Here is a 12,734-nt window from a genome sequence, read left to right as displayed (position 1 = left end):
AGTTAGGCACCTGCACTTGTCCTTTATATACACATGTATGTTGGGGTACATGTATGTTGGGGTACATGTGTTCAGAATGCTTTCTGAATAAGATCTTTTACATTATTTAGAGAACCACAAAATGCTTAAAATTTCCAAATTATTCCGCATGATGCCCCTGATGTGTGTGTGTGTGTGTGTGTGTGTGTGTGTGTGTTGCATCACCTAGCATTGTTCATAATGACTTTTATTAACAAACATACTTTTTCTTCTAAATGTGAATGGTCCTTGTTTAAATTCAGTGTTTATTTTTCTCTTATTTTAGAAAACCAGAAGATGAACACCACAAGGGTTCCAGGTATAAAAATGTATTTTATATAACTGTTTGTGAAGCTGTTTGCCCAGAATACTTTGGGTTTTCTGAATAACTGTTTGGTTTTTTTGTATAAACTTTTTATTGAAGTTTACAATTGAAATGGCGATTTAACAGCATGAAAAAGCAAGCCGTCTTATACAATGTAAATCACAACTACGAGTAAAGCAGTATGTGTGTGTGTATATAATATATATATATATATATATATATATATATATATATATATATATATATATATATATATTATAATAAAGGTCATAGGACACATGTCCATCAGTGACACAATAAAGATTAGGGGGCATATTCAATTTTAAGCAAAAAATCCATGGCCGGACTTTTCGTCATCATTGGAGGTTTGGCTGAGAAAGTATCGCGCTCGTCCCCGCCTATCCCCGTATTCAATTCCAAATCGGCAAAAAGGGCTGTCATTTTTGGGGAAATCAGCCTGAAACCTAATAGCATTTCACTACAATAATACCCCTTTTACACTAGAGCAAAAACCTGGGTTTTTGTTGGGTCTACCCTGGTCGCAGCTCAGTGTAAAAGGGTCCCTGAAAAATAACCTGGGTCAAGTGACCCTGCAATCCAACCCAGGTAGCTACCAGGGTTGGACCCAGGATGGACCCAGGTAATGGTGCAGTTTAAACGGTGCAACCCGGGTTAGCTGACCTGGATCATGCCTAAAATGAGCGGATTGGTGGTTGTGGAGCAGTCACCTCCCACTTTTTATGGCCTCACAGGTTTAGCAGGGCAGACCTGAGTTCTGTGTGAACAGGGCTGACCTGGTATTAACCCAGATCAAAGGTGCAGTGTAAATGGGTCTGACCTGGCTCTGGCCAGGGTTGGAACCATGTCCAAAAACCCAGATCGGACCTGGGTTTTTGGTGGAAAAGAGGTATAAGCTGTCAGATTGGTCAGAAGTTGTTGAAAGACTTTTCAGTATGTGTTTGGGGCATATATATTACATAACACAAGTTACAATTTTTGCTATAACAAATCTGCGATTGGGGTCTATAATGGTTTTGTCTACTTTTAATATTCAAAGGGGACTTGGCTAAAATAACCACCCTGTGAGCTTTGGATGTAAAAGGGGCAGCATCTATTAAAGACCATCCTAGCAATTGTAATTTGGCAGTTTCTGAAGATACCAAGTGTCTCCTGGAGACAAGCAATGTCTAAATGTAATTTTGACAAATGCATAAGTACTTTTCTTCTCTTAGCAGGAGAGTTGACCCCTCCAATATTCCAGGACCCTATTTTCATATCAAGCATAGCATAGATGAGCTAGGGTATAACATTGCGCTGATTTTGGTGTTAATGTATCTGTTATAGACAAGAGGGTAGAGAGGGGGGAGGAAAAAAGTGAGGGTAGAAGACCTACAAAACAGGGGACAGGAATACAGAATAGATATACATATCTAAATTATAGAAGTTTCACTATAAGCAAAAGTAATAGACTTCAGGTAAAGAAGAATATAAAGTATAATTTGGATTAACATAGAACAAAATGCGGGATTGGACACCCCGTCTGCACCCGAACTTGTGAGTAGGTAAGTGAGCACAGCAGTATGGAAATATAAAAACAGAGGTAATGAGGTAATGTCACGTAAAAGTGAGATAACTGAATTTAAATACAGCAAGTTGAACAGAGGCAGTACTCTACATTGTTACTTCGGCTGAGGGCAGAATGCAAAATACTAAATCAACATAAAGGCGAAACCACCTGGAGTTGGGTAAGGAAACGTAGGTACACATTAGTAGGAAATACTAGATAAATGGTGTCTAAACGACCAGGAAAAGCGGGGAATATTGCTAAGAGTCAGGTTGTCTCTGAGGGGGATCAGCAATATCCGCGGAACGCTCTTGGTAAGCTTCTTGAAAAATATACTTGAGCATCATCGGGATTGGTGAAGTCTTTAAAGGAATCACCCTCGAAGAGACTGAGTCTGGCTAGATCAGGGCAAATTTTTGCATTTCTCTCACCAGCTGTAAATAAAGTGGGGAAAAGGCTTTTCGTGCTCTAGTGAGCTCGACAGAGAAGTGCTGAAATATATGGAACTTTTTTCCTTCCCAGGTAATGGAGCGCTGCTTCCTAAAGGCTGTTAAAAAAGCAACCTTGTGGTGGTAGTTCAAGCACTTAAACTGAACAACTCTCGGACGGGCATCAGAGGATCTGGGAGGGGGGACCACACTATGCACCCTTTCTATCACTAAATCTTGACCGGCATCTTCAATTCCTAGGAGAGAGGGAAGTGAGTTGCGAACGAAATGCGCAAATGCATTGCATTTGACACTCTGGGAGACCCACAAATCTGATGTTATTTCTACGGAACCTATTTTCCAGGTCATCTAGTTTATTCCAGATTTTGTAATTTTCTCTAATTTCTTGATAGAACATTGGGTGTAAGCCATATCATTAGCGAGCTCTCCCACTCTGTGTTCTGTATCAGTAACACGCTGTGTCAGGTTGTTACTGGGTGGTTATATCAGCCAACGATTGTGATAACAGAGGGCTCATATAGTATTTATTTGCCTCCACACATCTCCGTATGTCACAGGAGAGTCTGGGGAACGGCGTACTGTGGAGTGTCCATCCCTCGAGATGGCTGCTATCTTCTTAGGAGCCGAGGAGGACGCCTCCTTCTTTGTCCCCGGCGCCATGTTTGGATCCGCCCGACGTTTCTCCTGTCATTACGGAAGCTGCTGGTTGTGAGGCCCGGCAGGGAAAATTTTCCTTAGAAGGTTGGGGGAGGCTCGCGGTCACTAGTGTGTCCACTCTGGAGGCGTTAGTCAGCCTTTAAAAGGTTAGATGTCTGGGGGTTAGACTGAGCTGAGCAGAGCTGTGTCTAATTCCATACAACCGGATCCGGAAGTCCTGAATAACTGTTTGATACATAAACTGTGCCACAAAATGCTTACAAATCAAGCATGATGTCCCAGGAATTCTATTTCTTTGATTACTTTGTCGCACAGCTCAGCAACTACAGGAGAAATCACTCTGTGATCAATACCGTGAGCTTGGCATCACCTAGCATTGTTCATAGTAACTTTTAGTAATTGTAAACCACATTTCTAAATGTGAGCAGTCCACATTAATATTCAGTGGTTTGTTTTTGTTTAATAGTTCCTTGTTTTTCATTTTAGACAACCAGAAGATGAACACCACAAGGGTTCCAGGTATATAAAATTATTTTTGTTGTAATGCATACACTTGTACTTTATATGTACATGTGCATTTATTCAGAGTGCAGCACAATGCTTACAAATAAGTTTTCCAAACAATGCTGCTCTTGATTATTTTGTGTAGTATAGCTCATTGACTGCAGGAGGAAACACTTTATAATCAGGCCTGAGTTTATGGGAGCATTTAGTATTATTGAAAGTGACTATTTTGATATTTTTTACCATTTCTCAGGGAGCAAAGGTGGATATGGAAACACTGTTGGGTATATAATGCGGTGCAGGGAGCCTGAACACTTTATATGTATCAGTTTAAAAAAAACAGGCTCCATCCCCTATTTACCCTTGTGGCTGCCTGGCAACTCCAGTTTTCTGAAGTGCCCACCAGGAGCAAGTGTCTAGGTTGCTGATAGCTCCTAATCCATTTTTTATTTTTTTTAAAAAGATGTTTTATTTGAATCTGCTTTTATAAGCTCTGAGGCATCCTTTAGCCGCAGCTGGGGATACGTGAGATAGCCACTCATCACACAAGTAGTTCTCAAGATGCCCACACCTACAGACATTGTGCTGATTCTAGTGCCGAACCATGCACAAGGAGGCACAGCTTGGAGGTACCCCACTCCATTGTGTACTTGCAGAGTAACCAGTTCTGGTGTGAATGAGGGTGGGTTGAAGTTATGGAGAAGTGGAAAAATATTTTTTATTCAAATCTCGATCCAAATTGCTTATGTTCAGGTTGGAGTACCATCGGTGGCACCTGATTGTGAGTGCACCCCCTGAGATTGCAAAGCTAGCCAGGGTCAGGTATATAGGTTAGATTATTATGGAATTCTCTCAGTTCGCCAAATGCAACAAGCAGGGATTCTCCCTCCTCTGCTCCTTCCAGAGGTGTTATGGGACCAGTGGTAAGCGACATCGCCTCCCTAGGGATCTCCAACCAGCCCCCTTTGCCATCAACTACTTCAGCACCATACATCCCAAATTAGATACCGAATATTTCTTCTTGGGGCCTAGGATTTGATCTTGGCATGCCATGTTTTCTGCCTTCATGTCATGATTAGTGCAGTCTCCTTTAATTGTATTCTTCCTTAGAGAAGGTTTTGACTATAGCTACGTCTAGATTATTGAAGTGAAAGCTGCCAACGCTTCATCAGCAACTGAAGAGGTCAGATTCTGACTTCTTCACTGAAGAGGTGAGTTGGTAGAGTGCTTTGATGCTGAGTTTTCCTCATGTCCTTACGTGGATTCTTCTGGGATGCTAGGAGTGTAAGAAATCTTGTGTGTCATCAGACACAAACTTGAAAGAGTAGAACAAGGAATTAGTTTCCAGACCCTTCTCTGTTTAATTGCCAAGTGTATTTTCCATCTTTAACGGAGTTAAAAAATCTACTTACTGAAAAGCAGATCAGATATAATTAATGATTGCAGTACCTCTGTCCTTTGTCTAGGGAGGTTACTCGAAATAGAAATCACCGCCTAATATGGATGCTTCCACAGCTAGTCTCTCCAAATTCATTACTATTCTGAACCCAAACACTGCTACCTTACGGGATAGCAAGGAAATTAAAGTTGATGCCTCCCTTAAGAGTTAACAACCTTGCAGGGATCTCCCTTAAAACCAGCTTTGCATTGTCTTGGATCTATAAGGCTGCAGAGCGGTAGATGGAAAAATTGCCTTCAAACATGGCTTCTGACTGAATGGATTGTCTGCTGCTGCTATAGAAATCTGAGGTCTTGTGTACCTTAAGAATGTCATGATTGATTTGGAACTTTTGTGGCCTGGGATTGGATTTTGGCATGCTGTGTACGGTCTTCTTACATGGGAGGCAGACTTGGGTTGTAGAATACCTTCCCAACTCTGGAGAGGTCCTGGGTTTTTTTTGTAAAAAATTTTTCAAACCAAAAACCAATCTTCCAAGGCCACGAGAGGAAAAAGTGCCCTGCCAGTGCTTCGAGTGCTAAGGTGCCTCTTTTGTTTCTTTGGTCCTTAGAGGAAGATGAAGGGTCAGAGTGCTCCTTGTAGTGAGCCGCAGAGAGGTTGACACGCTTGGGCAGCTTGAAAATCATCTCCCATGCCCTCTGACAATTAGGCAGCATGATTGCCGGCACCCTGTCCTTCTTTTTTTTTTTTTTTTTTTTTATCTGTGTTGTGGGCCCATCTGTGTGTCTCCATAGACTGGTGGTTTGATTCCTCTGCTTACATTCTAGATGTCCCCTTTTCAATGGATTTTTCACTACAGGCCTCCAGAGAGAACACAAGCTTTTATTTTCCAGAAAGGTGGCCGTTCAATTCTTCTTTCCACAGGAGTAGTTACTCCAGTCTTGGAACGGCAGAAAGAATTTGGTTGTTGCTCAAATATTTTTTGTTCAGAAACTGATTCCATTTGACCTCTTGTGAAGTTCAAATCCTTAAATGTACTGTTGTGTGTTGACCGGTTTAAGATGGAGTCCTTGCAGACAGTCTTTATCAGCATGGTTGGTTGAGTTCAAGATGTCCAAGAACATGTACTGACATGTTCAAATGTGGAAGGTACACTAGTGTGTCCAAGTTTACAAATCAATCCAATCCATTTTGAGCCCTGTCATTCTGCCTGGCTAAGGCGCTGGTGGTGGTCACGAAAAACAATTGTAGTTATGGCTGTTCTTTTCAGATCAAGGTAGTGAAATTCCATCCTTGATTTGGACGATTGGCTCACAAAGGCTAATTCTCTGGCTCTATTGCAATGGAAACAGCCTGGACCTTGGTGGCTCATGATTGGGTTCTCAATCTCAAGACATCCAACCTGGCTCCAAACAGAGCCTTCTGTTTGATACTCATCAGCAGACTGTGCTTAATGGAGGACAAAATCTTCCTAGACCTAGATGGTGAAGGGTAATCAAGATCCAGTAAGACAACACCAAGCCCATACCTTTATATAAACCACCAAAGGGACACTGAGAATTTCCAGTCTATGAGAGAGACAAGAGGATCATACATTCAGTGGAACAAAACATTAGTCATCTCAGTGGTTTTTTATCCTCTGTGGAAATCCGGGAAGCAGTCATACCCTTCCCCCCCCCCCCCCCCCCTTCCCTGTGGGGTAATGTATCAATCCAGAGGTCTATCAACAGCTGATTGACCTGTGGGGCAACAGATGTTGACATGTGGCACCTAGGTTAAACCATAAGGTGGAGTACTTCCCCTGGTTGAGGGACAAGGAACTGTTTCTGATAAAGGACGAGTGTTCTTGGAGCTTCCATCTTCAAACGGGGATAAAGAAAGGCATTTTGGTAGCTCTGGACTGGCTCTGACAAACTTGGTTCATGGGTAGTCTAAGCATGGCAGCTTAGCGTCCGGGTCTGAATCGCCACCTCTTTATTTGTGTAGGTTGGCAGACCTGTTTGGAAGCGGACAAAAAAGTTATAAAAACCCAAACAGACCACTACTAGGTGGATTTCGGTAATTTGTAAGGCTTCCCTTCCTAAACATGTGAGGATGCACTTCGGTGGTCTGTGGTGCATACCTTTACCAAATTTTGCATGTTTAATACTTCTGCATTCAAAAATGTCCATTGTGCACAGAAATTGTACATTGCAACATCTGCGTTTACCCTTCATTATGCTGGGCATACACTGCCAGATAAAATGTCTGTCAAACCGACAGACATTTTATCTGGCTGCCTGCCAGCCGCAGATGTCGCCGGCATACACTGTGAGAGAAATCTCAGTGTATAGCCCGACATCCGCGTTCCGCCCCCGGGGGAGGAGACATTTCCCTGTTCCTTCCGTAGGAAGGAACACAGGAAATGTCTGTCTGTCGGCCGCGCTGGGCATACACTGCCCGATGCGGCTGACAGTTTCCCGGGTAAATATCGCATCGGACGGGCATGCTGGACAATCCAGCATGCCCGACCGAGCAATATTTAACCCTTGGTCGCCCGCATACACGCTGCAATTATCGCGGCGATCCGCCGATATCGGGCGGATCGTCCCGATAATTGCAGAGTGTATGGCCAGCATTAGGCGGCTTTTTAGGGTTTTGTCACACAAAACTAAAGTTCCCAAGCAGCCTGGGAGTAGGATGGGGGGAGGAATCTGGGATCTGAGCTTCTTACCCATTTACTTAAAGAACAGCACACTGCTCTATGGTGTTTCTAAATCCTATTCTCAGTCTATTGTGAGGCTTTAAAGTATGTATGAAAATCCTCATTTATTGCTTGTAAATGTGAGCAGTTATGTTTCCATTTCTTTTTACATTTCAGAAATCCAGAAGATGCACGCCACAAAGATTTCTGGTATAGAAAACTACTATTTTTTATAAACATATTCTTGTTTATTGTATACATATATAGAAGGTTGTATGTATCCAGAACACTTGGAACTTGGGCTGTTTTGAATATTAGCCATAGATTAGAGAACCACTTTTAAAACATTTAAAAATAATTTTGTTTGATTCCCTGGCATATCTTCCCTCGTTGCCTTGATTACCTTGTGTTGCACTGCTAAGTAACTGCAGGTGTGTGTGTCAGTCATTACTGAGCGTTATTCAAAGTAATGCGGGCATACACTATACAATTATCTAGGCAATCCACCTGATTTCAGCAGATCGTCCCGATAATTGTACTGTGTATGCTGGTGACCGAAGGTAAAATATTGATCTGGCGGACATGCCGAGAACGTCCAGCATGCCTGTCCGATGCTAAATGTCGGCTGCATTGGGCAGTGTATTACCAGCCGCGGTTGACTGCAGACATTTCACCTGTTCCTTCACAGGGAAGGAACAGGGAAATGTCTCTTCCCTGGGGGAGGAGGTCAGATATTGAGGCCAATACACTGTGTATGCCAGCAATATCTGCTGGGTGTCAAGCTGCCAGATAAAATGTCTTGTCGATCTGACAGGCATTTTATCTGGCAGTGTATGCCCTATTTCTTGAGCAGTCCTTTTATATGTTCAATATTATAGCTAATTTTTTTGTGTTTTAAGAAAACCACAAGCTGACCATCAGAAATAATTAAGGTATAAGTTTATACCATGTAATTTTGGATGTACATATTCATTAACTTGTATCTAGAGTTTCAGCTACCATAAGTTCTCAGTGACTACAGGAGAGAACACTGATTCAGAGTAGCATGCAATTCAGATGCATTTGTGGCTGCATGCGTACTTGAGTACTACTGAATGCAGATGTTCACGTGTTTCCAGAGTTGGCTGCATCTCTGCAGTCGCACTGCCTTTATCCATTCGCTTCTGAAAGTAGTTGTCATCACTATCATACATAGCCTTGGTGCAACAGATCCATCTGAAGTCAGCCAGATCTGTGTGTGCTTACATCTGACTATCTCTCAATTCAGGGTCTCATTCAGACCCGCTCGCGAGCGCAGGATGCTCGCAAGTGGGTCGATGGTACCCAAATGCGCATGCGCACGACGGAGGGAGCTCCGTCGTGCGCATGCGCGAGACCCGGATAGCGACAGCCAAGCTGTCGCTTCGGGTCTCTCACCAAAGGGGGAGTGCTGTCGATGGTGAGTGACAGCACGCCCCCTTTGGTGGGCGTGCCGGGGGCGTGGCTGACAGACGGAGGCGTTCCCATGGGAACGCCTACCGTCTGGGGCCAGCCCCACTGACATCACTAGTGATGTCAGTGGGAGTGATTTTGGCTCTGATAGAGCCAAAATCACTCCAGGGCTTGCGGCAGCGAGACCCTACCGCAGGGTCTCGTCGCAAGCCCGATGGTCGCGATGGTCTTGACCATCGCGACAATCATCATGGACGCTCGCATAAGCTGTGGGTGGTAACCCACAGCTATGCGAACGTCCAAAAGGCCGCTCCAAATTTAACTAGGACGGTCCTGATTCAGAGCGAACCCTCTGTGGTCATGATATCAGTTGCACTCGGAAAGTGTAATCTAGTAATGGTAACCAACCTCTTCTGAATGTGACCAGTCCTATATACACACACTTTTATGCTTTATGTACTTGTATGTGGAGGTGCATTTATGCAAAATGCTTTTTACTTGTGTTTTCTGCGGCTTTTATCCATAATTTGGATCCTCACTAATAAAGCCTATAAAAATGACTTGCTAAGCAGAAATTTAATTTTCAACAGCTTTGCAGAAAAGCATAACTATTGCAAAAATAAATGTTATCAGTTACTGACCCATTTGTACAGATTGACTGACTGCTCTGTCATGGATTGATAGACTGTCCTTTTACTGCACAGGCAAGTTTCTGAGGAACATCTTATTTTTTTTCACATTTATTAGTCTTATACCATTCGCTATTCATTACGGTAATCTGTTTTTTTTGTTTGTTTTTTTCAGGGAGTTTGTCTGAACACATCAGGAGATCTTTATTTTTTTTGACAGATTACATGCACAGAAAAGACAGGGAACCTCTGATTGGTATGTGTTTCTGCAATATTTACCAGTAAAATAGTTATTAAATGTGTCCCAAAGTATGTAAATTTGGCAGTAATGTTAGTTTATGGAACAAGATTTTCCATAGGTAGACCATGGCAAATAGTACTAAAGCTATCAAATGTATATATTAGGTTTTGTCTGAAAGTTTAGAACATGACAAACACTATGGGGTCTATTTACTAAGCTGTGTTAGGAGATAAAGTGAACGGTGATGAGGTACCAGCCAATCTGCTTCTAACTGCCATGTCACAGGCTGTGTTTGAAAAATGGCATTTAGGAGCTGATTGGCTGGTACCTTATCACCGTTCACTTGATCTCCTAACACAGCTTAGTAAATAGACCCCTCTGTATATATTGGTGGATTCACCGTTCCCAGCAATTTCATGTTATATCTACCTGCTGTAGACTGAGAAACCTATATACATGCCAGCAGCTTGTAATGGAGGGACACAAGGATTGCATGTTAAGCCTGTATTTTATCTTTGTTCAGGATTGGAGTATGTTCTTGAATATAAAGTTCGAACTAAAGCAAACAGAATTGAACCAAAATATGTGTGTGAGATATGCAATTTGGAAACAGATTTGGTACCTATGGTGGAACATTTGGCTGGCTTCAGACACAGAAAACTTTATCTTGTGAGTATTTATAACTAGTAATAAGTTATTCTAGAAAGTAAATATATGTACTGTCATCATTGACATTTGTGTGTGTTTAATGGCATAAGTTTACCTCCCAAGTTAGTGACATATCTGCATGGTTTCAGTAATAACATGTCAAATGTTCTCATCATTGAAGTGTAAGCTAGATCAGTGGTTCTCAACTCTAGTCCTCAAGTACCACCAATGAGTCATATATTTTTTGGATTTCTTTAATCATACACAGGTGCGTTAATCTATTCCTCTTGCATCCACTCTCTGGAATACTGGCAAATGAAGTTGGGTTGAGGTGCTGGCTGAGGAGTTAAGGCACTAAAAATTTAAGTGTTGATTTTGTAGTTGTGTGTGTATTAATACTTTACTGACTTATCTTCTCTTTGAGTAATGTCTTACGGGATATTTTGTGTCATTACTATGTGTTGGTTAGTGCATTGTATTGTGATAAAAGTTTCTATGTCTGAAATGTTTCGAAGTCAATAAAAAAAAAAAAATTAAATTCTTCAGGGTCCATAGGGCTCCACAGGGAGACATTGGGGTGTAGGTGGGACCTGGAGGACCGGACAGCAAAGCTTTTCAATCCCAGGATGTTCCGGTCCTTCCCCCTATACCCCACCCACAGCCGGAGGGTACTTCAATTTTGTTGGTGTCCGGAAAGGAGCTGGACCACCATTATAACTGGCGGCTGCATTATGCAGGCCAAGCTTTTATTTTTTAGATTTTATAAAAAAATGTATTTCTACCATAAGGGTGAGCAGCATCAGACTGTGCTCCAGACGTCTGTGCTGCCACCCCATCACCCCTCTGCGGCACCGTGACACCAAGCCTGCGCTAGGTGCTTCCGACGGGCATCCGAGGGGGTCTAGCTAGCAGGCTCCCTGGACCCCCAGACTGCAGCTCGGAATCCAGGGGACAGGCAAGGCAGAACCCTGTTCGCAGGGACCCGCGTATTAGTGCAGTCTTGTCTCAGGAGACAGACGGGAGGCGCTGATGTGAACACTGGCTCGCCCACTACTCCACTAGACCACCAATGCATTTACATACGGCGCAGAGGCATAATATTAAGGCCAGAAGAACCGGTGGTTAACGTCAGCCAGGGGATAAGGCGCTCTCCCTGCAGCCCCTCCCCCAGCTCAGGGTGCCATTCCATTGCGGTCCTGGTGTTTCCTGGGCTGCTCCGCCCTCACCCTCCTTCCCCTCAGACCCGCGGCAGCCATTTTAGGCAAACAGTCTCTGGGAATCGCTGGGTCCAGTCTCCCTGTATACCTCTGCCAAGGGCCAGGTTATGCAGCACTATATCCTGCCAGCCACTGCTGTCCGTGTATTTCCTAATAGTGCCCATTGCAGACATGTAGTGTTCTTTTCTGATTTGTATGTTCCTTGTGCTAGTGCTAATCTCTGTTTTTCTATACTGTTATAACTATCCCTTTCTTCTGCTATACCCTGTCATACTAAGGTATAGAGGGTCATTGTACCTCACACTTGAGGGCTATCACATCATACTGCGTTGCACACTACATTGTGCCATATCTAACGCGGTTGCAAACTCCCTGGTGTCATCTTATAGACACGCCCCCTTTTCGTAACCACGCCCCTTTTCGGGCGCGCGCGTCGAAGGCGCGCGCACAACATTGCCCTCTCTAGCTCCGGCGCCCTGCCTGCCGCCGGAGCTAGAGGGAACACTACATACTACATGATGCCATATATAGTGCTGTTGCATATTATATTGGGTCATATATAGCGCGATTGCACACTACATTGTGCCATATTTCACATACTGCAGGGTGTTTGTAGCATTACTATGGCTTGTCAGAGGAAAGAATAACAACCAGCCTCAGTATCCTGCCCCCTATTCTGTTGTCCTGTAATTCCTGCTCAGCGGGCTTAGCCCCAGGAGACTTCATCCAGGTTGGGCTTTGCACTAATTGTTACATAGCCCCATGTCCCACATCCCCCAGTGTCTCTCCCTCAGGACCCACGCTGGGCAGCCTTTTCGCAGATGCTGGCAAAAATTAAGCAACAGGGATCAGTCCCAGTAGTGGCTCCCCCTGTGGGATGGCCACAGCAGGTACTCCCTGCAAACCTTTGCCTCTTTCATGGGTAGACATGCTGTCTACCTCAGTACAGAGTTTGGCTACTACCTCTAC

At 43.5% G+C, this 12,734-nt stretch overlaps 1 protein-coding gene across 8 annotated transcripts in view; it reads left to right on the top strand.

Moving 5' to 3' along the window:
• LOC148519653 (uncharacterized) overlaps window positions 1-12,734 on the top strand; it is a 146,023-nt gene that overhangs the window by 96,428 nt on the left and 36,861 nt on the right. For 7 of the 8 annotated variants that reach the window (XM_088476312.1, XM_088476313.1, XM_088476316.1 and 4 more), the window contains 5 exons: window positions 305-337; window positions 3,500-3,532; window positions 7,777-7,809; window positions 9,835-9,915; window positions 10,424-10,569. In XM_088476312.1, the coding sequence (XP_088332438.1) occupies window positions 305-337; window positions 3,500-3,532; window positions 7,777-7,809; window positions 9,835-9,915; window positions 10,424-10,569 (326 nt within the window). The remainder of the gene's footprint in view (window positions 1-304; window positions 338-3,499; window positions 3,533-7,776; window positions 7,810-9,834; window positions 9,916-10,423; window positions 10,570-12,734) is intronic. The other variant, XM_088476315.1, reaches the window with a different exon arrangement.

Source organism: Taudactylus pleione, unplaced genomic scaffold (genome assembly GCF_031769625.1).
Source record: "Taudactylus pleione unplaced genomic scaffold, aTauple2 ptg000186l, whole genome shotgun sequence".
NCBI classification, from domain to species: Eukaryota; Metazoa; Chordata; class Amphibia; order Anura; family Myobatrachidae; genus Taudactylus; species Taudactylus pleione.
The sequence above is the reverse complement of the archived record's forward strand: the minus strand, read 5'-3'. Positions and strand labels throughout refer to the sequence as shown.